The 26359-nt window shown below is 40.4% G+C and overlaps 1 protein-coding gene across 8 annotated transcripts in view; it reads left to right on the top strand.

The window, feature by feature from the left end:
- LOC111866996 (focal adhesion kinase 1) overlaps positions 1–26359 on the top strand; it is a 412509-nt gene that overhangs the window by 353769 nt on the left and 32381 nt on the right. For all 8 annotated transcript variants that reach the window (XM_033752556.1, XM_023856446.2, XM_023856437.2 and 5 more), the window contains 6 exons: positions 4087–4269; positions 7923–8139; positions 14237–14427; positions 15838–16042; positions 19469–19548; positions 25127–25386. In XM_033752556.1, the coding sequence (XP_033608447.1) occupies positions 4087–4269; positions 7923–8139; positions 14237–14427; positions 15838–16042; positions 19469–19548; positions 25127–25386 (1136 nt within the window). The remainder of the gene's footprint in view (positions 1–4086; positions 4270–7922; positions 8140–14236; positions 14428–15837; positions 16043–19468; positions 19549–25126; positions 25387–26359) is intronic.

Below are 26359 nucleotides of genomic sequence, written 5' to 3'. Positions count from 1 at the left end.
GAGTACAGCATTGCCAAATAAAACTTTCTGAGTTAACATTTTCATATTCCTTAAGCAATTTTATTTTGCTGTTTCTGGTTTGAAAATTATGGGCGATGAAAACCTTGACAGTCATTTAGAATCAAATTGTACTGCTTCCACCTTCAGGTTGAAAAATAAGGGAAGCAAGCAGAGCAAGTGGCATGCAGAAGAACTGGTATGGACATAAGCCAGAGAAGGAGCCATAATGGTACCTGCAATAGTAAGGAGAAGATTGAAAGCAGAGGAGCAGTGAGAGTAGCAGCAAAGTTGATCCCTGGGAGATGAAGGTCTGCAAGGAGAAGAACAGGACTGATTGAGGCTGAAAGCAGAATGTGCAGTGAGACGAGAAGCTAAAGCAGGAACAGAAGGGAACAGGAGAGTCATGTTATTACAGAAAGGGGATGCACAGAGGGTGAAGGGGGAAAAGGAGGAGCGTGAGGACAGACACTGTGGGCTGGAGGTAGAGTGCAGCACAGGATAAATGGGAAGAACTAGAAGAGGAGGGAGAACAGCACAAATGGATAAGAAGAATCAGAGGAAGGAGATCATGATGGGCAGCCAGTGGGAATTATGGGCATAATATGGAAAGGGGATGAGAGGAGTGGCATGGGCTGTAATTGTACTGAGATGATCACTGCCCATACCCTGAAAAGTGCCCTGTACACCAGACCAGAAGGCCTGGATATAGAACCCAGTCACAAGAAATCCTACGAGAAGACTTCCTGTTTTCCATGATGTATGTAGGAACAAGCCATCCTCACTGTTGGTGTTGTTGAAATGGAACTTGATCTCATTTGCCTCCATGACAATGTGGTCCATATATCTGAACATGGTGGAGAGGATAGATATGGTGTATGCATGTTGATCCTAGTGCCTGTCTGCCCAGTGTAGACCTGACCACACTCACAGGGGATGCTATATGCTCCTGATATCTTCAGGTCCAGGTCATCCTTGGCTGGTGGAAGAAGGAAAGTGGGGGGTTTCCCTGCTAATGTGGATATAGGTCAACCCAACAAAGAGCAGAAAGGCAACCAAAATGGAATCTTCACAGGATGGAACAACGCTCTCAGGGGGCTTTAGCGCCCAACAAATATGCCAGCTGCCATAGCCATTCTTGGCTGAAGGTGATATGTAGAAGCTCCAGCTCATCATGCAGACTACCTCAATGGCACAGATCTTTTCCCCTCTTCACCAAGGTGGAAAGTAGGGCATGGATGCAGTTCAGGTCGCAGATCCCCTCTTGTGGTGGCCAGGTTTCCTGCTTGAGTGCCATCTCTTCAGAATGTTCCATGAAGAAGTCAGCAATCATTGGGGACAGAGGTCAACCCATAACCATGCAATCAGTCTGTTCATACAGCTGGCCTCCAGAGCAGAAGACAGAAGTCAGAATGTGGTAGAAAGTCTCAGAAAACACAAAGCCATGGTTGTCTTCCCCTCCTGGGTGCTGATATTTACAGCAAACATGGTAGCTCTATATGTATACTACAAGCTCGCCCACACTAGTCTGTACCCTAACTGAGGCTTCTTCACTCCTTTCTTGGTTTTCATGTGATGGGATTCTCAAACCAGGCCTTCAGGCCACCTGCATCCCATGTCATTTCTTTCATCCTGCCTTCGCCCCATGTTATCTGTCTTCCAACCACATCATGACTGGCCTTCCCTCCCCCCTGTTACCTGTTTCTGCTTCAGTTTCTTCTTGTTTGTCATACTGTGTCTTCACCTATGTTCTCTGTGCTCTGTCTCCATATGTTTGCCATTCCATGGTATTGTGACTCTCCCTTCTCCCTTTGTACTNACATCATGACTGGCCTTCCCTTCCTCCTGTTACCTGTTTCTGCTTCAGTTTCTTCTTGTTATACTGTGTCTTCACCTATGTTCTCTGTGCTCTGTCTCCATATGTTTGCCTTTCCACAGTATTGTGACTCTCCCTTCTCCTTTTGTACACTGCCTTAAACCCCAGTGAGTCTGTTATTGTCTGCACCTGCCCAACATTCTCGTCAGTCCTGCCACCATCTGTCTGCCCCCTCTCTCTAGATTCTGACCAGTGATCATGGTAGGTCCTCTGCTTCTTTGCTGTTCTCCTTACAACTGCTGATTCTCTTAGGGCTGCTTCCCTGGCCTTTGTTCATATCAGTTTCTCTTCCTGCTCCCTTCTGATAGCTTGGACACTGAATATGAAGGGAGTACTTTTCTCTGAAATGTTATTATTGGACTTCTACTAGACTATGCAGTGTAACATCCCAGAAAATAGTACTCTGCAAGAACAATTGTTCGTAAACAGGCAGAACTCTCTAACGCTCTAGTAGCAGTACCCAGAGGTTCACCACTGCTAATGATAAAATCCACCCATTGAATTTGTTCTCATACAGTTTTTTCGCATCCCATCCTTGCAACATATTTTGCTAATTTAGGTTACATTAAAATAATGGTGGGCATTACTGACTCTTGAACCCTGAGCATATTGTCTGTTGTGCATTACATCCTTTTTATGCTACCCTCATATCTCTTTCTGAGTTTTCAAGAGGCTCTTTTCTGTATGCAGTGTTTGTCCCTCCCTGTTTTAACTATATGCCCAGCCTATTGAAGTCACCTAAGTTTCATTGCTAGGTACCTTGTATCAATAATGAAGTTCTACATTGTGTAATGTACTTAAGCACATTCACTGTAAATGCAAATAAGATATAATTATTTGTTCTTTAGTTATGAATTGCAGTGAATTACTTTGTATGAAGTGCAGTACAGTCATATTAATCTGGCGCAGGGTTGAGTCCAGTGGCAGGCTGTTGTCAAGACAGTAATGATCCTTTGGATTCTATAAAAGATGGTGATTTGTTGAGTAGCTGAGTAACTGTTAGCTTCTTGAGAAGTACTCTTCTGCAAGCAGTTAATTAATTAGTATTTACAGATATGTCTAACAGAAGAAACGGATCATAAAATTTTGTAAACTTCAGTAATAATATGCTCCCTAATGATTAAAGTGTTTATTTTGATTTTATCCCTTGTTTTTAAATTTTATGTAAAAATCAGAGAGTTTTGGAAATGGGTTCTTCTGCTTCTGTCTTCAGGTGGAGAGGATACGAAAAGATTTCTCCTCTGTTGGATTTTAGATTATTATGGCAATGACTATGAAGGGTACTCTCTTCTGTGATGTCATGATCGCCAGTATTTTAGAGGAACATATGCTTCCATCTGCAGGGTCAGAGAGTAAGTTAGCAAGTAATTAGGAAGAAACAACACATCTCAGAAGACAATAGTCTTCATATTTCTATTCTCTTGGGTTTCTAGTTGAGTTATCATGCATGAGAGCATGAGGGTACTTCTACTGAGGGCCCTAACAGGGTTAGGAAGGTCTTTGTGTCCTCTTCACATGGCAATTGAAGTACAATCTATGGTTTACATATTAAACTGTAAGACGATGGACAGAGTGTTGTTGTGTCTCACCATTGCTGAATATTTTAAACTTACAGTAAAAACCACTATTCATGGTTTCTTCTCATGCACGTGGTAGCGTAGTTGGTTGAGGCACTATGCTACAAGCTGGAAGGTCACGGGTTCAAGTCCCAATGAGGTCATTGGATTTTTTCAGTTGACCTAATCCTTCCAGCCACATTATGGTCCAGGGGTCGAGTCAACCTCTTAACAGAAATGAGTACCAGGAATTAATTAAATAGTTTTCCTGGGGAGTAAAGCGTGGCCGGTGCGTAAGGCTGACAACCTTACTGCCATCTTTGAGCCGACTGTCTAGAGAATGCGGAACCCTCAATGCCTCACAACCCCATGGGCATTCACGGCCCGTTACAGGGATAGCTTTACTTTTAACTTTTACTTTTTACCAGTGGCGTTGAACACTAACCTGAGAAAAATCTTATGGAGGTCATTTAACACTCAGATTATTGATTTTTGTGTTGTTGAGAGAAAATCTTGAAGAGAATAACACTGAATGGGTGCTCCACAATAATAAATATCTTGTGTGTATGCAGCCTATATCCCTGTTCTGTCAGTATTCTGTAATCCATAAGAAAAGTAAAACAAATGAAAACAGTTGGCATCTGAAATACTTTTCAGCTCGTGACTATGAGCTGGTGCGAAATCAAGTGGAATTAGCTGAGATTATAGGTGAGGGACAATTTGGTGATGTCCATAAAGGAACATTCAAAGGACGAGACAACCAAGTGATCCCAGTGGCTGTAAAGACTTGCAAAGCTGATGCTGACCTAGCAACAGCTGAGAAGTTCCTAGAGGAGGCCTGTGAGTATTCCTTATGTTGCAGTCCTCTTTTCTAGCTTTTCAAAAGTAAGGATTCGTTCAGTCTGAGAACATCAACCCAAATTATTGTATTGATCTGCAGATTTTTTCATAATTCATTCAGGCTCTAATAATCAGATACAGATATATCATTACACACATGCAAGCATGCACATATGCAGGATAAACAGGAAAACATTTTGCCAAAATTTGGTATAAGATGCCACACACACAGAAACAGTGAAAGAAGCCTGTATGAACATGTGTCCAAAATAGTCACATATCAGAACTATAGATCTTCTGAATTTTGAAATATCTGAGGGCAACATTCTGTCTAGCTTACCATTTTCTTTTTTCTTGAGGCTCTAACACACAAAATGCATCAGGTACGCATTACAGCTCATGTATTCGTATTGTTTTGTTACTGAATACACTTGAATTTAATGGGAGACATATACAGACATAGGTTACTCAAATATGTATTATGCTATTCATGAAGATGTGAATTCAGGCACTCGTGTAGGTTCATTGCTGTCGTGTTACCTATATAGCCTTATTAAGTGTCCACATTGGTTAACCTGTTGATTTCACTTTAGAGCTCTTGACATAATTGTACTGAACTCACATACATGGACATTTTCTATGTGTATGTTCTGAAAAGGAAAAACCTTCAGAAGGCCTCATAAACCAAGTCACATTCCATGATATATATTAACTACACTACAGATTCGCTTGGAAATATTATCACTACTCACAGCAGTTGATGTTATTCTAAGATATAATGCTGTGTAGTCTGGTAGTGGGTATATGACACAAACTCCATCTTAAGTGCAACAATTTATTGTAGTTCTTTCGTCTTCCTTTCTTCTACGCTACATGTTTCGGCCGTAAATGGCCATCATCAGGTGTATACTCTCACGTAGCTGCTACACTGCATGTAGTTTAAAATTTAAAAAACACTAGTCTTCCCAATTGTTCATTTCTCTGTTGGTAACGGTTTTGATATATCAGAATCCTCCCTGCTGATATCTGTCAGATATGTACAGAGTCTTTGTTAACCTACACACGTCAATTTGATTTTTAAAAACTGGCACTTTTAAAATCTTCAATTCCAATTTAAAATTTTTAAAAATTTTAAAATTTAAAATACTCAGGGGTACCCGCCCTATGTCTATAGTGCTGCAGTGGCTACTTCTTGTTTTCACCACTGTTCAGGTATTATTCTATGTAGGCTCCCTGCGTGTGTGCCGCTGCTTATCTTTAATACGTTTATTAAAGATGAGCAGCGCCACGCACACAGGGATCCTACACAGAATAATTGTGTAGAGTGTAACAGGATGCTTAAATATAATACTGGTAGTGGGTGTTTACCAAGCTAGTCCAGACTACCGATGAAGTCTTCATGGGCAATCAGTCATGTTGCTGTGGAGTTAGTATTCTGCGTATTAGAGACTCTCTCTGGCTCCATCATCAGGGGTTTATGTCAACATCTGATGATGGACATGTAGAAAGTCTCGTAAACATTGGGTACAAGTTCCATATTGACACGGTTGATTGCCTGAAAATATTTTGTTGTGTACAGTAACCATGAAAGCTTTAACTTATATGTAATGTATGCTAGACTCTATAGCTGACTGCCAGACTGCATTGCCATGCATCACAAAAGACTATGATCTTAGTACCAAAATTTCTCCCACTGTAATCTTCCATTATCAGAAATGTTTTGTAGAATCCTTGTAAATTCCTTGACTAGCTGAGTGATCATTAGCATCTCAATCAGAACTCTGCTCTGTGAATTTTCAGTCAGTCGTCTTGTAAGTGACATATGATTATAATCTTATTCTCTTTATATATATAGAAGTTAGGTTAACTGTCACACAACAAATATTCTCGCTTTTAGTGTTTTACAGTAGGCTTTTTATTCATGCTGCATGTTTTGGTCGTACAAGACAATCATCAGGCAGTTAATATGTTTAGTTATTGAACTACCGATATGGATCCATACCAATGCAACTCGTCATATTATATACTAACAGAAAATTTTTTTGCCTCAAGCTGGTAAGTATTACAATTAAAATAAGATGAAAAATAAGATAAAAGATAAAATATATAAAAAATGAAATATATACCATGTACCAAGATATATTAGGTGTTATAAATTTTGAATCTATGAGAGAAAAATTAAATATTAGAACTATTACGTATGGGAGGTAAGAATATGTATGCCAGTTAATTCTAGGTTCCAGTACTACAATGTAGAATTTGGCATGTTATGTCATTATAGATCTTTGTTATTAGAAGCTTTCTATGTAGTAAGCCTGGTCGTGGAGCCCAGTTTCTATGATGTATGGGTTGTTAATGTGTGATGTATTGGGTGTGCATATTTCCGATTTGTGTCATTGTATGATCATAAAATGTGACCTATGCATTTGTGTCTGGACATATGTATGTTTGATGTGTGGATCCATATCGGTAGTTCAATAACCAAACATACCAACTGCCTGATGATTGTCTTGTACGACTGAAACTAGTAGGGGGAATAAAAAGCCTATTGTACAACATTAGAAGTGAGAATATTTGTTGTGTGGCAGTTAACCTAACTCCTATATTTGTGTCTGAAACACACAACAGGATGCAACCGATGAAGATCATTTTCTTTATTTGTAGCTCTCACTTTTTCATATACACAGCATGAGGCAGTACTGGTATTTTATTGATCCTGAGACCTTGATGGTCTTATACATTTTGATCAACCCGGAATGTGAAAAATTGGTCTTTGGAGTGCTGTCTCTGTGTATTTATGTGTGCCCCACTAATGCCTGAACACTTGGACATGTTTTATTCAGATTTGGTGCTTAAAGAGTTTATCCATCTTAGGTCAGTGTCATGTGAATATGACCATTTCAGCTCCAAAAATAGGTATCCTTAATAGAGAACACCAAACAGAAAACAATGATTTTCTTGAACACATTTCTGATGATTTTGATTAAATTTCCATAATTTAGGAGACTGCCTGCCTAAGCAAAGCTGTAGAGGTTATTTCTTCATGAAAATAACAGTACAGCATATAGCAGCCCGGATGCATATGCAATATCTTTGCACTAGTTTTTTGCTTCTTTTTATAGATTTTGTGTTTAAGTAACAATGTTTACAGATAATAATTACAAAGAAATGAGAGGTAACTCTGTGACAAGGAAGCAAACTTCATCTTAAAAGTTAGAAGAAACATTTAAAGACAAGAGGCTCTGCTTTGTATACCCACAATGCAGCCATAGCATTCATTGTTGAGAGAATACAAAATACAGGTTTCAAGAAGTGTTTCTAGATACGTGTTTTTTTTTAATGAACGTGACAACATCTGACAACAGACACTATTGTTGGCAAGTCCACCTTCCAGAAGAGTTAGTACTACTTTCAGCAAACACATACTTGCTCATAGTCTCTCACAGCACCAGTAGGATTTTATTGTATAGAGAGAGACGCATGTCAGATATTTAAGTCACAACGTTAATAATCTTGGCAGCAAGGTGACCACAACGTGACATAACACAGTGCTCTCTTGTAGGGTGACTTTTGGTAACTCCCTGTTGTCTCATATTCTGAGAATACTGCTGTTATCAATATAATGATTGGAGCTCTTCCTGCTTTGTTGCCAGATATAATGCAACAGTTTGACCATCCTCACATCATCAAACTGATTGGTGTGTGTTCAGAGAGTCCTATCTGGATTGTGATGGAGTTGGCAAGGCTGGGAGAGATGCGAGCTTACCTGCAGAGCAACAAGCACCGTTTGGACTTGGCAACATTGCTGCAATATACATTTCAACTCAGCACTGCACTTTCTTATCTTGAATCTAAGAAATTTGTGCACAGGTTAGAGAAATGTTTCAGAGTTTGATCACACATGCTTTAGTTCATAACTATGGTAGATCAAGAAGCTCACTAAGTTTAACCTTTTGACTGCCTTACAGCTCAATAATATACGTAGGTAGGCTGAAAAGTAATGCACACATGCTTGTAGAGCGCGAATGAAATGCCCTTCAGAAGCGCGCCAGGTGGCTTGTGGAACTAACATTCCCCCTCAATATGCATGCACAGGTTTGAGGTCGTTGCGTTCATCCAGTGTATTTCGAGAAGCGGAAGTATGGAGACGTGTTCTAGTGCTATGTCAACGCGAGTTAAACAGTGTGCTGTTATCGAATTTTTAACTGCTGAAGAAGTGACTCCTACTGAGATTCATCATCGTTTAAAGGCTGTTTATGGTGGCGATGCTGTTGATAGGTCAACTGTAAATCGATGGGTAATACAATTTCATGGTTGCGAGCCTGGAAAAGCCATAATTGTTGATGAAACATGCAGCAGACGTCCGATCACTGCCGCAGACGATAATCATCGCAAACTCGTCGACGATTTGATTCAAAATGACCGGCAAATCACTCAAAAGCGTAACGCAAACCATATTGGAATATCCAAGGAATGTGTCGGCTTCATTATTGAACAGTTGGGATACCGTAAAATCTGCGCACGATGGGTACCACGCCGTCTCACAGACGAGAACAAACAGCGTAGATTGGAATGCTGCGAGCAACTTTTGCAGCGCTACCGTGATGAAGGAGACGACTGTCTTTTGAATATTGTGACGGGGAATGAGCCATGGGTCCATCATTATGACCCGGAAGAGAAAAGACAGAGCGCTGAATATCGACATCCGTCTTCTCCTCAGGCGAAAAAGTTCAAAACACAACCATCCGCCATAAAAATTCTTTTGACTGTGTTTTGGGATGCTCACCGAGTTTATGTGACCGATTTTCTGGAACGAGGGACAACGGTAAATTCTTCTCAGTACGTAAAGACTCTAAAAACACCTCCGTCGTCGAGTTTGTTGTGTTAGAGGCAGCCTGGCACCAATAATCTTGCAACATGACAACGCTCGTCCACACACCTCGCGCGCAACTGAAGAGGCTCTGCGAAACCTGAAGTTTGAACCGATTCCACACCCTCCTTATTCCCCCGATCTTGCGCCTTGCGATTTTTATTTTTTTCCTCTACTCAAGAGAGACCTCAAGGGTAATCATTACACCTCGGACGATGAGGTGAAGGCAGCTGTCAAGTCCTGGATTCGAGAAAAGTCGGAAGAATTTTTCAGTGACGGAATGAAAAAACTTGTTACACGTTGGGAGAAATGTTTTAGCCTTAACGGTGACTATGTTGAAAAATAAATAGATGCTTTTGAAACTTAAGAATTGTACTTTAATGTACTTTTTGCCCAATCTTGCTATTTGTTTTTGTTCGCGCTCTACAAGCATGTGTGCATTACTTTTCAGCCTACCCACGTATAATATGTAGGAAATCTGATACCGTCAACACAACAAATATTTCATTGTTACATTTAGATCTTTATTTACTGCGACATGTTTCCGTCATGCATGACCATCATCAGGCAGGAATATGTATAGTTATTGAAATACTGATATGGATCCTTATCAGTGCAACGCATCGTATTAAATATTAACATAAAAACTTTGCCTCAAATTAGTGTATAGTTAAAATAGCAAATATATGATTAAGAATTAAGCCTTACAGCTGCCCACTAGAAATGCAAAGGCTCCTGTGCAGTAAGTACAGTTTCACAGCAAAGCCCACAGATTACCTTCAAATGATAGCAAGCATAGAAAGCATGAAATTTAACAGCTCCTCCCCTCTTTACCCTACAGTTTGGGGGATGGCCACTGCATTTGACCCTATTTCTGTTGTCAGTGCTCCCCAGATAGAACGGGGTGGCCAAGCTTAGCTTTAGTAAGAAAAGACTGAATCTCCAAAATAGTTGTTTAATAACATTTAATAACAATAACAAAAATACAAAAATAAATAAGACTTAAACCATTATGTGAGCACTTCAAGTATGCATATGAATCTATGCCCTTGACCACCTTGGTCAGTCCAGACTGAAACCCAATAAAAGAAAAATATACGTGAGGTAGCCACATGGAGCCATCTATTTACCCCAGACCTAGAAAATGACCAAACTCAAGTAACATTGCGAGGAAACCCAAATCATAATGTTGCTCCATTATCTAGTCATACAACAACACTAAATGGGGCAGCAGTGAGCCCAAACAAATAATAATATAATATCAGACAAAACTCTCATTACATCCCAGAATGAAAAAACACATACTCCTGCAATGAGGAGGCCCCTTGCCCTCAACAGCCAGAGCGAAGAGTCCAGACACAATTTGGAAATCCCAGCCAAAACAGAATTTAGCAACCTGCTTTGCCTAGGTGCTGGGAAGCAAAGATTGCTCTCATATCACTACCCACACCGACAGGTCTTTCTTTTCTAAACCAGGGAGGAATGGGAAATCACATGGTATATGGGTATATGGAATTATGGGATAATGGTAGAAAAGTGGTAACATAGCTGTGGAGGGGGGGGCATGAAAGAGGGGAGGATACTGCACAAAAAGGGCAACTCAAGAGCCATCTGAACATAACCATGGCTCAGAATTGTGTTCCCTCCTCCAACAGCTAGGTACTACCTATTACAAGAAATTCCGTTCAGGTGTGGCAGTTTTAATGCAGGTATGCCAGGTGGTCTGATGGTATTCAGAAGGGTAAATATTGGCAATGTGTATGTATGATGTTGTATATTTGAAAGCAGATAGAAAGGTGACATGGTGCTGAATCGGAAGAGCTACTTGTTTATGAGACACAATTTCTAACTATGTTACATTGCCATTTACTTTCACCAGTGAACAGCTTTCCAGTCCTTCCACCATGGGCACTGGAGGCTCAAACCTGTCACCTTTACAGTCTGTTCATTCCACACAGAAATGCTGCTGTGCCTTGTAGATGGAATTGTTCTGCTAGGTATTCAGGGTGCACTAATATTCATGTTGTCGCATGCTGGTGGCTAGACACAGGGTTTAGGTTGATACCTGGATTTATTGAACATTTATGACTTTCAGCTACAAATAACTCTAACATTCGTACTAACCCACAGTCTAGTGGCTGCGCCATAGTTCAAGTGGTTAGTCGCTGGCTTCCCACCGCGGCAGCCTGGATTCGATCCTGGGTCTGGTCAAGTGAGATTTGTGGTGGACAAAATGGCGCTGGGGTGGGCTTTCTCTGAGTACTTCGGTTTCCCCTGCCAATCTTCATTCCACCAAATTCTCCATCATTATAATCACCCGGGGAAGGTACAATAAGCCAATCAGTGGCCTCCGTGCTGAGTGGATCCAGCTGTACCCCCCCCTCACACACACACACACACTAAAAGAATCCCACAGTCTACAAAGCACTAAAGCACACACTAAGTCTTCTGAGTTTAATCTGTCGTCATTGGTCATTGGTTGGTAGCAGCTTCCGATCATGGAGACTCTTCTGCTTCTGTGCTCACGGCTTGTGAGTTGCTATCTTGTCTCACTGGTCATTACATAGCCTCAGCACAGACTGCATAGGAAACACTACTTCCCGCAGTTCTGTTGTTGCATGCATATCCATTGCAACTGATATATGTTTACCAAGCCTTTGTCCAGCAATGACTGTCTCTTCTGGCTCTGCTATTCAGTCTTTCAGGCATTGTGTTCCAATATGTTTCCATAAATTTCATTAAAAATAGTAATATACATGTATTAGTGTCTTATATAGTATATGGGTGTTAGACATAAAAAAATAAAATACTGGTATTGATTTGCATATACAGTTGAAGCAGCTATGCTGCATGTTCAAATTCGGTCTGATGATTGATTGTATTGAATCTGAGGTTCTCATGACAGTGCCTGTGAAGAGGACTGTCCTCTGGGATGACACTGTATTCCAGTAGAGGTTCACTGACATTTTGGAGGGATGTACTCTCTCTGTCTTCAGGACTGAACAGTAAGCCAAGCAAGTAGACAGCAAGTAGATTTTCAAAATCCAAAAACGAAAAGTGAGAATTATTGTGAAGGCAAGAAATAAGGACTCTTGTCATCCATTGTTCAGGCAGTTAAATATTCTGCCCTTATATTCTCAATATATATTTTCTGTATAAATTTTTGTTAAGAATTTAGATATATTTAAATTTAATTCTTTTCTTCACAGCATTAAAACCAGACAAGGTTTTGACTTACATTTTCCAAGTAATAAATTAGCTAAAATGCAGAAGGGGGTATATTATTCAGGAATTAGGATATTCAATAATCTACCACAAGGCATCAGGAATCTATTAAATGATATTACTAAATTCAAACGGGCTCTAAAAGAGTTTCTTCCTGCTGGTTCATTTAATTCTTTAAATGAATATTATGAATGGAACACAAGGGGTGATCTTGGTTCTTATAAATAGTATCTAAAATTAACCTTGACAAGTCCTATTAACTAAAAATATATAAATAATCATCTACTTTAGATCTGCATACATACCAACTATGACTTTCACTTATTTTAACATACAATCTCTTGTTGTTTTATGAATTTATTTATTTATTTATGAATGTATTTATTACCATAATAATTTTTTAGTACACTTCTGAGAGAAATTATTTATTCAATTTCTTGCTCATGCATGTTAGAAGTTTTTATAGTTTTTCTTTTGATGTGTGAGTAATGTAACATACATTATATTATATTGTATTGTTTATTGATAATATCCATTCATATGCATTGTTTTTATAAACTGAATGAATTTTAAAAGATAAATGGTTAATATGTTTTCATCTAGTATTTAAGTCTTATTGTAGTCAAATTTTATTATGTTTAGTGACTGTGTTGTCTGTTTTATATTATGTTATTTTGACTTGTTCCAGTGATTGGTTGGAACATTTGTTTTGGTTTTTGACACATTCTATATCCAGTGGTGTGTGAACTTGTTTCTTGCCCTGTAATTGGATCTATTTGAATATAAGAATTAAAAAGAAAGGTTACTTGTTTGACGCTTACTGACCCAGAAGATGGAGGTAGTACATTGCTCTGAAGTACTAGTAAACTTCTTCCAGACTATGTGGCATGACATCCCAGAAAATAGTATGCCTTTCTGCTGATTGATTAACACTCATCCAGCTGATTGATCAGATCAGTTTATAATTTGTAAATTTGGCTTTTGGGGTTTTAGCTGTGTCGTATGTTGTTCTTCAAGCATTTTGGCATATATTACAAGTCAATATTTTTGCGGTGAATGAGGCAGAAGGAGGATTTTCCTCAGTTTATAGTCCTTGCAATGGAAGCATGGATGGAGATGTGGACCATTGTGCTGGCCACACCCCGGCCTTACTCCCCCCATGAGACTTATCAGGCTGTTGCCCCTCCCAGTGAATAGAATTGTGCTGCATACTCCACCCATACTTGTATTGCAAGACCCTTACAGTAAACTCTCGCTATCCAGTTACAGTTAATATGTACATTGGATAATACATATTGAAATATGAAAAATGCTCTTCACTGTTGCAGGAGTATTATGAGCACCTAAGAATAGTGAGGGAAATCCTAATTAAGAACAGCAGAAGAGATCTGTTCAGGCAAAACTTGACACTTTCTTCAAACCTGTAGAAGTACAATTTCTGAGTCTTCTATCGATGAATAAGTGTATTATCTTTTTATAGTTTTTAAACAAAAGCTCTACAATGATATTTTGTTATTTATTTTCATCAGTATTACTTATATCATTAAATTTTCCATTTATTTCTGTTCTAAGTTTGTGTAGGTCTTTTAGGGATTTCTTTTGCATCACTGATCTGGAATATTGCTTAATCTGGATGATGTCTTCACCCAATTAATCCAGCTTAGTGATGGTTAACTGTATGTTGGACCACATCCTCATTTCCATCATTCAGCCTTAAGATGTTAAGTGCAGTGTATGTCAAAATGTTGGAACAGCTTCAATACATGACATGTCTCAGAATATGAAATTCTGCATTTCATACAGACTGCAAGCACCAAAGCAAGCAATGGTCAGTTAATAATTCTACACACCTTTACTTTTGTGACTTTACAGGGATATAGCAGCTCGCAATGTGTTAGTGTCTGCTCACAACTGCGTGAAGTTGGCGGACTTTGGCCTGAGTCGTTGGGTGGAAGATCAGAGCTACTATAAAGCTAGTAAGGGAAAGCTGCCCATTAAGTGGATGTCTCCAGAATCAATTAACTTCAGACGGTTCACTACAGCCAGTGATGTGTGGATGTTTGGTAAGCTTCGGTGGCTGTACTCCACAAATCACATGATTTAGGCTGATCTGTGCATGTTTAGCCATGTTATTGCCAGTAGTTGAAACACATGCCAAGGGATGTTCAATGTGTAACTAGCAGAAGAAACTTCTTTTTGCATAATTTCTGTTTTATGTGGATTGCCCTCCCTCAGTCTCTCCTTTTGGATTCCTTGCCATCTCTTTCCTCTGTGTGAATGTTTGCCAAACCACCACCACCACCACCACCTCCACCTCCACCTCCACCTCCACCTCCTCCTCCTCGTCCTCGTCTTCCTCGTCCTCCTCCTGGACTGGCCCATAGGTATCTTTCATTGAAACTTATATCTATATATAATTCTGAGTATCCTTACTGTATCCATTCGTTTCATATAGCCAAATCATTGTAATGCTTTCTGTTCAAACTCTTATCAACAAATTTGCAATTCCAGCTTTTTCTCTAAAAGTTTTATTTATGATTTTATCCCTTCTTGTTTTCCACTCAGTAATTCTCAGAAATTTCATATTCATCACTTTCTGTGTTCTGCTTTTGTATCATTTTTTCCAAGTGCCCATGTTTTGACATTGTGTTAATATAAAATATAATTTATAAATTTTTGTTTGCATTGTTTTGGGATCTCACTGTTCCATGGCAAAAGAATATCGATCTAAAACTCATATTTTCAGAATTTACATTCCTGTTCAAATATTGTGATTTAATTTTAATGCAAATTTTTATTTGGCCAATTGAGTGAGTTGGGGAGAAGAGGTTGGAATATTATGTTTCTGGCTGAGGAGGAACGTGAGGCGAGGAAGGAAAATTATGCACAGTTTATATGATTTCACTGTTGTTGACTCATTTTATGGAACACAACTGATGCGTGAATCAAGGAATACCTGTAAGAATTCATCATTGTCACCATCATGGATTAAAATGTTAATCTGTTGCAGTTAGAAGGAATTCTCCCGTTTGTTTGATGGGCATCTCTGGAGTTTTCTGTTCCATCAGTGTACAGTGAAAGAACATCCTTTCTAGATTGTCTTGCCATTTTTCTTGATTATGGTGAATACTGTGTTCTAGGATGATGCCATATATTCTAGTAGATAGGTACCAACATTTTTAAGGAACCTGCTAGCTCCATCTTCAGGACGGGTGATGGAGTAGGTATATGCTTCTGAAATGTTGGTACCTTTCTACTGGACTGTGTGGCACCACATCCCAAATGACTAATTTTCATATTCATCATGCTGAGAAACTCAGGTTCCTTTGGCTGCTTCCCTTTTGTCATCATTTGATATCTGTTAGCGCCACTTCTTCTCCGATATCTGCAGGAAAATGTAATGCCATTTTCTTTATCGTTTTCATTGTTTTCTTTTAAGCATTTTGCCAAAGAGATATAAATCTTCTGTTCAGGTGTGTGTATGTGGGAGATTCTTATGCTGGGAGTGAAACCGTTCCGAGGTGTGAAGAACAATGATGTGATTGGAAAGATTGAGAGTGGCGAGCGATTAGCCCTTCCTCAGAACTGCCCACCACGTCTCTACAGCCTCATGTCTCAATGTTGGGCATATGAACCATCCAAAAGGCCCAGCTTCAAGGAAATACGTGAAGTGCTCAAGTGAGTTTGTTTGTCCCTTCTAGCTCACACACTGTCCAGTCTGATGATACAGGATATGAAAAGAATAATCTGGCAGCCAATTTAAATCAGTTGTAAACTGACAGCATCCTGTTTGTTATATTTTGATTCCAGAAAATATTGTTCCTTAGAAAAAATACAAATACAACTTAGAATGAAATTGTATCAAAGAAAGTATAGAGCTTGGGGCTTTGTTGTGTTAAAGGACACTGTGATTCATACATATTTAGGCTGTAACACTATTGCTGTTTGGAAATGACTTGGGGGCATTGCATCAGATTAAAAGAAATATCAGGAAGTAGTACCTGTGTAAGAGAGTCTGTGCATTGCATTAATAAGAGAATTTCATGCTTAGGAAGTCATGATATCAGCCATACTAATGAAGAAGTTCTTACAGTCTTCGTGCACAAATTAAAATAAGTGTAGACTTCATTCTGTATATGCCTTCTGTAAAGATACATTTCCTAGTGGAGTATCAAGTCATAGTTACTGCATTCCTGTTTATTTCCTACTATGCCATACTTTCAAGGGGACTAATGGCATCAGACATGCATGTACCACAAATTATTGTATTGCTCTGTTGCTGAATTGCTTGAGATTAGCAGGAGATATGTACTGACAGTCCAGTCTAGAAAACAGAGATTAACAGCTGTGAGGATCCATTGTGCTGACCACATGACACCCTCTATCCGCAAAAGTTAGCACTAACTTTGCTGATAAGCAGCCGTCGCTCGGTTGCTACAGTTCACTTGTGGACTACAGGCCACAGAGTTTGCCTTTTGTTTTATGTACTGACTGAGTTTACTCAACTGCAAACAAATGAAATCTATGGTACTTCCTTATTACAAACAAAATATTCTCACTCATTCTTGACGTATTACATAATTTTCATTAATCTAATTCTGGACAGTTTGTTCTTGTAACAACCTGGAATTGTGTAATTTCTCAGCCTCCATTGACTGTTGCAAATTTTGATATATATTTATATATAGAGAGAAATCAGTTTATTCTGTAGTTCAGGATGTTATGCTCATATGTTGTCTGTTTGATATGGTGACCCAGGTTCATTGTCAAGTGATTTCTTGTGAGATTCATGGTGGGTAAAGTAGCACTGCAGATTTTTCTTTGAATCTCTTCATTCATCATTCAACCATTTAATAAATTAATCTGTAACTTTTCCTGAGGTGTGTGATGATCCTATCCAGGCAGCACTTTCTCACATTGTGTCTAGGGCTCATCTCTGATATGGGTTGGTTACAAATTAAGGAAACTTCAGTTTTCTGATTACATTTCAAGAGATATCCATGTTGAAGATGGAAATCTTAAAGTGTAAAGGTAAAGTTGTCCCTGTGAATAACTAATTAATCACTGCCATGAAGATGTATGGGGAAGTGGATATATAAATCCACATTTTCTTGACCATGGCACTAGCTGGAGGTGAGTGGTCAGCTTCACACCCTTTCCACTCTACCCCCTGGTACCTGTTGGATGTGAAGCCCAGAGCCAGTCTGGACAACATGGAGAAGTGAGAATTTTTCCCTCCATAGGGACTCAGACTCCAACTCCTTGGCTGTCCAGTCCGTAGTCAGTTGCTATCCCGGCTCTTAATCATAAAGTGTTGCCAGGCAAATATTTTGCTTGATTCTGCCATCTCTTAACTTGTACATAAACCTTGTACAACAGAAAACCAGCTTGTAAGCGTTAGCTGTATCAGATTTTCACAGACTGACAGAGTATGCCTCACCTGTGTAATTTGTTTGCTGACAGAGAAAGGGCTGGTGGGATCATCTGTGTGTATAATCTGCTAGGTTGTTCCTTCATAGTAAAATAATAAGAACCATCAAGTATAACATGTATAAGGGGCAGTCAAATGAAAACGGGTCACCATGCATAACTCACACGGTGTGCAAGTTGGTAACACTGGAATTTGCTTACGGTACGAACCTGTGGTGGGGAGTCGGGAAAGCACAGTGACAATGTGCCCTTGCACACTAGTCGTTTGTTTATTGTGCTGGAAGTAAGGTTAGCGCTACGTGTGGTCGTCCAACATCAGTAATGGAAACGAATAAAGTAGAACAGTGAAGTGTATTACACTTTTTGACTGCTGAAGGAGTAGGAGGACGAGAAATTCATGATTGCATGTCTGTGGTTTACGGTGAAAACAGCTTGTCACGTTTGCATGTGCTGGTGTTGGTACTCTGTTGGTTCTTTATAGTACATAATTTTTCTTTTCACATTATTCACTGTTTCTCTTAAGCCTCAGGACTCGAAATGCACTCATTAGATTGTCTGTACTACTTTAGATTGTACCATCCAGAATCCTGAAATCCGGTCACCCTAGTCTGGTATGTCAGATAATGTTCTGACAATTCATAAAGCTTAACTGCTGCAATAAAATATTGTGTATTTTCAAGTTTCATGCATTACTCTCATTCTCAAATATGAATAAAAGAAGAAACAATATAAATGCATGCAAGGAGTTGACATTAGAAACAAAATTAAATTTTATGGCCTTCAAAACCATTTGGATTCAGTCTGTGGTCACCTGCACCACGAGTAAATCTGTTACCACCTCATCTATACTGCAGACAATCTAACAAATGCTCTTCCATTTCTGAAGCTTTTGAGGAAAGGAGAGAAATGTGAGAAGAAAAATTGTAATTTCTAAGAAACAATGGAATATCATCGTCTGATATTTTGTTGAGGAAGTCAGAGAGGGGTCCATTACCATACTGCGAAACTGCAGCTGCACTTGAGGATTTCAGTCAGCTTGATCCCCTTTTAGGGATTTCCTTGTTGCATATCTTTGTATGTTTGAAGCTAAATATTGTCACATGTTGGGCATATGTCATGCAACAACTAACTTCACGCCGTCTTGGATGTAGCAAATTTATTGAACGCTCACCCTTACATTTACACAATTCACAGTTTCCCAATTACTGCCATTGCCAGTATCACAGTTACACAAATGCTAGACTGCAACTGACTGGTTACTCTCTCTCACTGATGAATACTCCTGTTATTTAGCTTCCACACTGACAACACAGAAAACGGTTACGTGATAGCTTTCACTGTTGCATGACGTATTTACCGATTGCCTAGCAACAGTCGCTGCACAGGCTCCCCTGTTGCGTGATGCCATGTTTACAAAGGCGTTGCTGGGCAACACTGCATAGCAACCAGCACGCTTCGGCTTGGCTTGGCTTGGCTTGGCACAGACAATCACTGCTTTCCTTACTGTTGCATAACTTGGCAACTGACTGTTTATCTTCGTGGTAACTTGTTCCACCTCTGTTGCCCAGCAACAGTTAGACATGTCACAATATGTTTCTGTTGAACTGCAAAGCAGTTCATGTTAAGAAATCACAAAATTTTAATAGTATATTTTTTCGTACTGTTACTTTGCAGTGAGATCTTGATGGAGGAAAGGCACCAACAGCAGGAGACTATGAGAAGGGAAAACCGACGTGTGCAAGCCATGTCATGGGGTAAGTGCAGTCTTCCAGAAGGTATACAGAATTAAAATGTGGATAATCAGAAGAGGAATGCATATAGGATATTAGTGAGAAAGCCAGAAGGATAGAGACCGCTAGGAACACCAAAAATTAGGTGGGTGGCTAACATTAAAATGGATCATACACAGGATGGGTTTGGATTGGTGAATAGATTTATTGACCACTTACAGGTCGTAACTACGTAGGCGAGTCAAATGAAAACCTTAAATATTTTTTTTGAGTATTATTTATTGTGCACAAGTGGTACAAAGCTGTATCACTTTTCAGCATAATCTCCCCCACGCTCAATGCAAGTCCTCCAGCGCTTACAAAGTGCATGAATTCCTTTAGAAAAAATTCTTTTGGTAGTCCGCGCAACCACTCATGCACCACGTGGCGTACCTCTAATGTTTAAACCTGCTGCAATTTCATTTAATGTCACTTGGCGGTTTTCCCTCACTATGGCTTCAACTGCTGCAGTGTTCTCTGGAGTCAGAACTCGATGTGCCTGACCCAGACGAGGAGCATCTTCCACTGAAGTCACACCATTTGCAAACTTCCTACTCAGTTCGTATACTTGCTGATGTGATAAACATGCATCACCATACTGAAACTTCATTCATCGATAAATTTCAATAGGTTTCACACCTTCACTACACAAAAACCGAATAACAGAATGCTGTTCTTGCCTGGTGCAAGTCTCAAGTGGGGCAGCCATCTTATACTGGTGCTGTGACAGTGTTCGTGCATCTGTACTATGCTGCAACCTACAGGCCATTCTGCACGCTGTTTGTAGCATGCTTACCAACTTACAGGATAATGGCGCGAAATTTCGATTTTTTATTACAAATTTAAGGTTTTCATTTGACTCACCCTCGTACAAATAACTGTAACCCTACTGCTAATTTCTATGCTACAGATCACTCAACACTAAGTCTTCTCGGTCTGCTTTCACTAGTTTTGGTAACAGCTCTCCACATTGGCTATTCCTCTGCAGTGTTTTCATTAGACGTTTCCTCGTAACGAATCTTAGCTATAGAGATTCTTCAGCTTCCTTTTTCTGCTGGTTAACACTCCACAGTTGGACCCTCAACTATACTCCACTCACTCGCTGGACAGAACACGGTTGGTCAGGTCATATAGCCTTGGAGTGGACCCACAGAAAACGCCTGCATCACCTCTTCTATTGTGTGATGTCACTGCGCACATGAATGCAGTGGGTGCTACATGGCAACAGCTCTATGTGTCATGTATTGTGACACCTCCTCTGTTGTTGAATGTGGTCATCACTTAGCAAGGACTGATGTTTACAGAGTCACCTCTTAGAAAGGGTCTCTATGCCACAATATTAAGAAGCAGTTTTTCAGCAGAAGGACATACTTCGCAAGCAGTAGATGCTGTCTTTATGTGAAGCAGGCGTTTAGGTAACCAGATGCCACTCAGACTCTTGCATCCCGAGGTTAGTTGTATGGCCAGTAGGAAATTAGGTTATTTGGATCTTCAGTCAAGGCAACTTTTTAGATGACCAACAAGGACTTTGTATTGTCTACATGATGCACCTTTTTCTTTTGGACTTCAGATGGATAAGATGCAAAACCCTGTGCCCACATTGTATCTAAATTAACAGTTATAATTTATCACGGCTATTTCTTTTGGACTTGGCTTTGTATGTGGAGCTGGGTTAGCTCAGTCGGTATATCAACTGGCTATGAGCTGGATGACTGAAGGGTTGAAGTTTGAGTCCTGGTAGGGACCCTCTCCATGTCATCCATACTGGCTCTTGAGCCCACTAAGCCTCCTGTCTAATGGGTACTGGGGGCTCTTTCCTAGGGGGTAAACCAGCCAGGGCATGAAGCTGACCACTCAACTCCGAGTGCTGAGGTCAAGAATATATGGATCTATACATTCACTCTTCCATGCATCTTGACATAGTGCTCAGTTACTTAAACACAGGGATAACTTTACGTTTTGCTGTAGTTTCATGTAACTCACTCTTTTTGTAAACTTTAAAAATTGTGAATTGTGTAAAAATGAACTTCTTACATATAAATTCATATAAATTTAATTTGTGACTATGTGAATAATTAATTCATATTTGTGAATTACAGACTTTAAAGCAGCAAAGCATTTTACAGAATGATGTGTTTGTTTTTAATTTCTGAAGCAGTACATTATATATCCCTTAATGAACAGCATCTCATTCATATTGGCTAGATCATCTTAATTATTCAGTTAATTATCTTATCATCTCATGTGGTTGCAAAAGACTTGCTTAAAGAGTCAGAATGGTACCTCACCTCTAACATAATAGAATGAAGTAGGCATATCTAAATTAAGGAATGTCATTTGGCCATAGAAAGTAGCATTATTTGAACAAGTTAAACCTTAAACTTTGTAATATACGAGGTAGAGTCAGTAAATAGGTCACAAATGGAAATAAAATGGCTCTAATTGATGTAATATGTTTGCTATATGTATCGCTGCATAGCAGCACAGCCCAACTTCATGACGGGCATACTGCCAAAGAGCAGAGTTCTGTTGTGAGTTTTCTGTGGGTAAAACGACATGATGGAAACAATATTCATAAAGAAATGTTTCCTTTTTACTGTGGAAAGTGTTTATCGTGTAATGCGGTTGACAGCTGGTTCAAGAATTCTCTCAGGGACGCTCAGAAGTTGCAGATGATATCAGACCATGTGCGGAAGGGGCTGAGACAACAGTAAGAAGACTTCTATGATGTGGGTTTTGATGCACTGGTAAAGCAGTGGGACAAGTATATCGTCGTCGGTGGAGGATGTGTTGAGAAATAATCCAGGTTAAAATATCACAAGTTTTACGTTTTCTATCCATTTGTGACCTATTTACTGACTCTCCCTCATAATTACTGGCACAAAATGCTATCAGTATTATGAATTAAATTATTAATTCTTTAGTTTTTGAGGAGTGGTTACAGCATTAGGAAGTGCATGACCAAGTGGTGCTATGACTGTATACTTATGTACTTTGTTGTCATCTCAAAGTCCATTTGTCCATTAATTGCCACAGTGTTTTGTTGGTTAGTACAGTCTGAGCAAAGAGTTCCAGTCAGTAGGTCTATTCATGAAGTATTACTGCCTTACATTTAGGTATGTTAAACTTATGATGGCGATTTCATAAGTCAACTCTGAATGTTTATTGTTAGTATGATGATGATGATTATTATTATTTCATTCAGTGTCATTCCATAGTATTTAGGTCGTTCAAAAATGATTGCCACTCCCTCCATAACTCCGGAAAAGTAGCAGTGTCAAATGCAAGTCAGTGTATGTGGGAAGACATACTACAGTGCCGCCTATGGCCACGAGATGATGTTGCTACTGCGCACAGGTCAAACAGTGATGCGCCATCCATGGCAGTGTGCAGATGCAGTCATGGACAATGCTCAGACAACATGGAAGCAGACAATCACGGACAATGGTGGGCTATGTGGTTTCACTAGAGGGAAGGAGTGGCTGCTTCACACATTCACACGAGGTTAGCAGCCGTATCTAGGGAAGCAGCACCAAGCCGCAGAATCATGTTTCGCTGGATAGCAGAGTTCAAAGACGGCAAGGACTGTGCAGAAAAAGGCAAAAGCAGTGGGCATCCAGCAACAGCATGCACACCAGACAGTACCCAGCGTGTGTCCGACTTGATACTGGAGAACAGGCGCATCACGTTCAATGAACTAGAGAATGCAACAGGTTTGTCATGTGGAACACTGCACACGAAGATGAAAAAGGTCTGTGCTCAATGGGTGCCCATTCTCTCACCATTGTGCAGAAGCAGAAGCATGTGGAGACATGCCAACAGTTACTGCAGCTGTATAGCATGGATCCAGCAGAGTTCTTTGAGCGTCTAGTCACTGTCGACGAGTCATAGTTCTGCCACAAGACTGCAGAAAAGAAATGCCAGTCCATGGAGTGGAAGCATGCTGGGAGCCCTCCTCCCAAGAAGTCAGGACCGGGACTATTTGTGCGGAAGCAAACGGCGACTGTGTACTGGGATCAAGAGGGGATCCTTCTGTTGGATTGGCTGCCCCCCAGTACGACCATTGACAGTGATCGGTACTGCCATTCACTGCGCCAACTCCACCGATGCATTCAGCAACGCCACCATGGAAAATGGGGGTGCGGTGTTTTTCTCGAACGTGATCATGCACAGTCACATGGCAGTCGGCGGACCATTGCCACCCTGGGTGTGCTAGGGTACACCGTGCTGCCCCATCTGCCATACTTGCCCGATCTTGCCCTATTCAATGCAATGAAAGATGTCATGCAAGGTAAGACATTCACCTCCAATGACAGGCTTCAGGCAGTTGTCCAGCAGTGGTGCCGGGATACCCCCAAAGAATGGTTTGCTGTGCAAATACGGAAACTGCTGGAACAATGGAAAATGTGCATAGCCATTGGCGGGGAATGCCTCTAATATAATCTGTATGTATTTTGTTCCAATATGTGGTTACTGTGAAGAAAAAACATTTAGTGTCAATTGTTTTTGAACGCCCCTAGTACAAAAAACTTCATGTATGTGAAGGCGAGTTTCAAATTAAGGTATTTCATGTCTGACCCTTACACAGCTCCCAAGCACGTATCTCAAATGATGTGAAAGTTTAAACATGATCTTGCAGTAGGAGCAAGGATTGAGGTGCAGTGTGATCATGTTGCTATCTAGTGGAAAGAGAATGCTTGGTTAAAGAAAAATGGATGAAACTAGACTTATAGCAGTTTAGATTTATCTTTATAGTTGTAGTTGTAGGGGTTATTTGAATGTTTTCATGGTTTCTCTGGTGATGTGGTGATAAGTATTGATATTAGGTATAGTTTCTGTTTATCAAATTTGATGCCTTGTGTGGTCCAGATGGAGTGTTTGGCTCCTGTTGATCATTGATTCTTTAGCCCAGTATCTGTTACATTTCTATACTCTAACAGAGGCATAATGGGGAGCTAGGATAGTGTAGTCACTATAATGACTGGCTATGGGCTGGACAACCGAGGGGTTGGAGTTCAAGGCCTGGTAGGGTCTAGAATTTTCTTCATGTCATCCAGACTGGCTCTGGGATCCACCCTACCTCCTATCCAATGGGGACTGGGGCTCTTTCCCTGCTGGCAAGGGGGCTAGGGCGTGAAGCTGACCACTCACCTCCAGCTAGTGTTGAGGTCAAGGAAAGTGGATCTATACATCGACTCCTCCATATGCCCTCATGGCATAGTGCTTAATTAGTTAAGTACAGCGACAACTTTACCTTTTCTACCTTTAACGGAGATCTAATGGCCAGTTTGATCAGTGCACACTCTGCCACAGGTGCGGGGGATCTTGTGAGCACTTGCATTTTTTGCATGGTTTCTTTTCTAAGAAGGACATTCATTTTATTAAATTATGTATGGATATTGTGAAATGTCTCTTTTGCATAACTACCCTGGCAGTATGGTCTCTTGTCATGCTTTCACATTAGATACAGACCACGAAAATGTAGGGGCAGGATACCGATACAACTTTCTTCTCATTCATCGCTAAAGCATGATTCATGATGGAAAGTCTGTGGTCTTTGCAGGTTCAACAGGATCTGACGACCCTCCACCTCCAAAGCCAGCAAGGTTTCCAATCTTTGGGGCAGCGGACTCGACATCTCTTGCCTCCTTGACGGGGACACTAAGCGGAGGTGGCTCCATCAACAATGCAACTCCTGCCCCCACAACGTACATTGTTGCACAGAATCCAGAGGTCTTGGTACAGCTGCTGCGTGAAAATGAATCCAGAGGAATCTCACCTTCTGTCTACACTACACCAGCATCAGCATTCAACACTCTAGCGGTAGATTTTGAAAAGAACATTTCTGCTTCACCTCCTTCAGCTACAGTCGCAACTCCAGCCCCGTTAACTTCTGCTCCTTCCCAACCATCTCCAGCTGTGACTGCCACTCCAGTGGCTTCATCCCAGTCTCCTGTTATCTATGGTGTGTCCAAGAAAGTTTCCTCAGCACCTAAAAGTGTCTCGTCCCCTCCTCCATCTGTTGCTGGCTCCCAATCTTCCACCAGCTCCCCTACAACCAGCCCTTCAGGCTCTAATGTTCCAGCTGCTAGCGTGGTACCTGTTGCTTCACCTATTTTGCGAAAAGCATCAAAACCAAAAACCAAAGAGATCGGACCATGTCATTCTAGTAACAGTCCTGTTGTGGGAGGGGTGTGCGTTCTTCCTGCTCCACCCAGCACACTAACTAGTTCTGTTCCTGCAGCAGCCACTTCTGAGGTTTTAACCCCTTCGTCTCTAGTTTCATCAGCTACCAGTGATGGTGCCACAATTTCATCAACATCTTTCACGTCATCTTACGGTGGTGGACCTGATTTGGATTGTTGCACAGCTCAGTTGTCGATGACTAGCAGCTCAGCTGATGTAGCAGAGGATGGTGGTGGACAGGTTTGGATGTTTCATGTGCATTTGGTCCAGACTAAGCCCTTGATCATGTTTGTTCATGTTTCTATTTTCTTTGATATCTCTGTTGAAACCAGCATATAGTTCCATATAGTCTGGCAACAATGGTGGATCTTCACCATTTAGTAATGTAGACTATTACGTTATCATTAGAAAGTTAACTATATCCTGTTTCCAGCATGCTCCCAGTTTGCATACACTGGTGGAAAATTCAGGCATACTGTGACATGATGGCTGAAAATCGGAGTAGTCTACACATTGCGGTCATTGCTAGGCAACAGGGCAGTAAGCACGTGACTGGGGTAAAACACATAAACATGCAACAGTAGAGGAGCCTCTGGATGTGGTGTTTTAT

Source organism: Cryptotermes secundus, unplaced genomic scaffold, assembly GCF_002891405.2.
Source record: "Cryptotermes secundus unplaced genomic scaffold, Csec_1.0 scaffold125, whole genome shotgun sequence".
Lineage (NCBI taxonomy): Eukaryota > Metazoa > Arthropoda > Insecta > Blattodea > Kalotermitidae > Cryptotermes > Cryptotermes secundus.
Note: the sequence above shows the minus strand (reverse complement) of the source record. Positions and strands in the feature narration are given on the sequence as shown.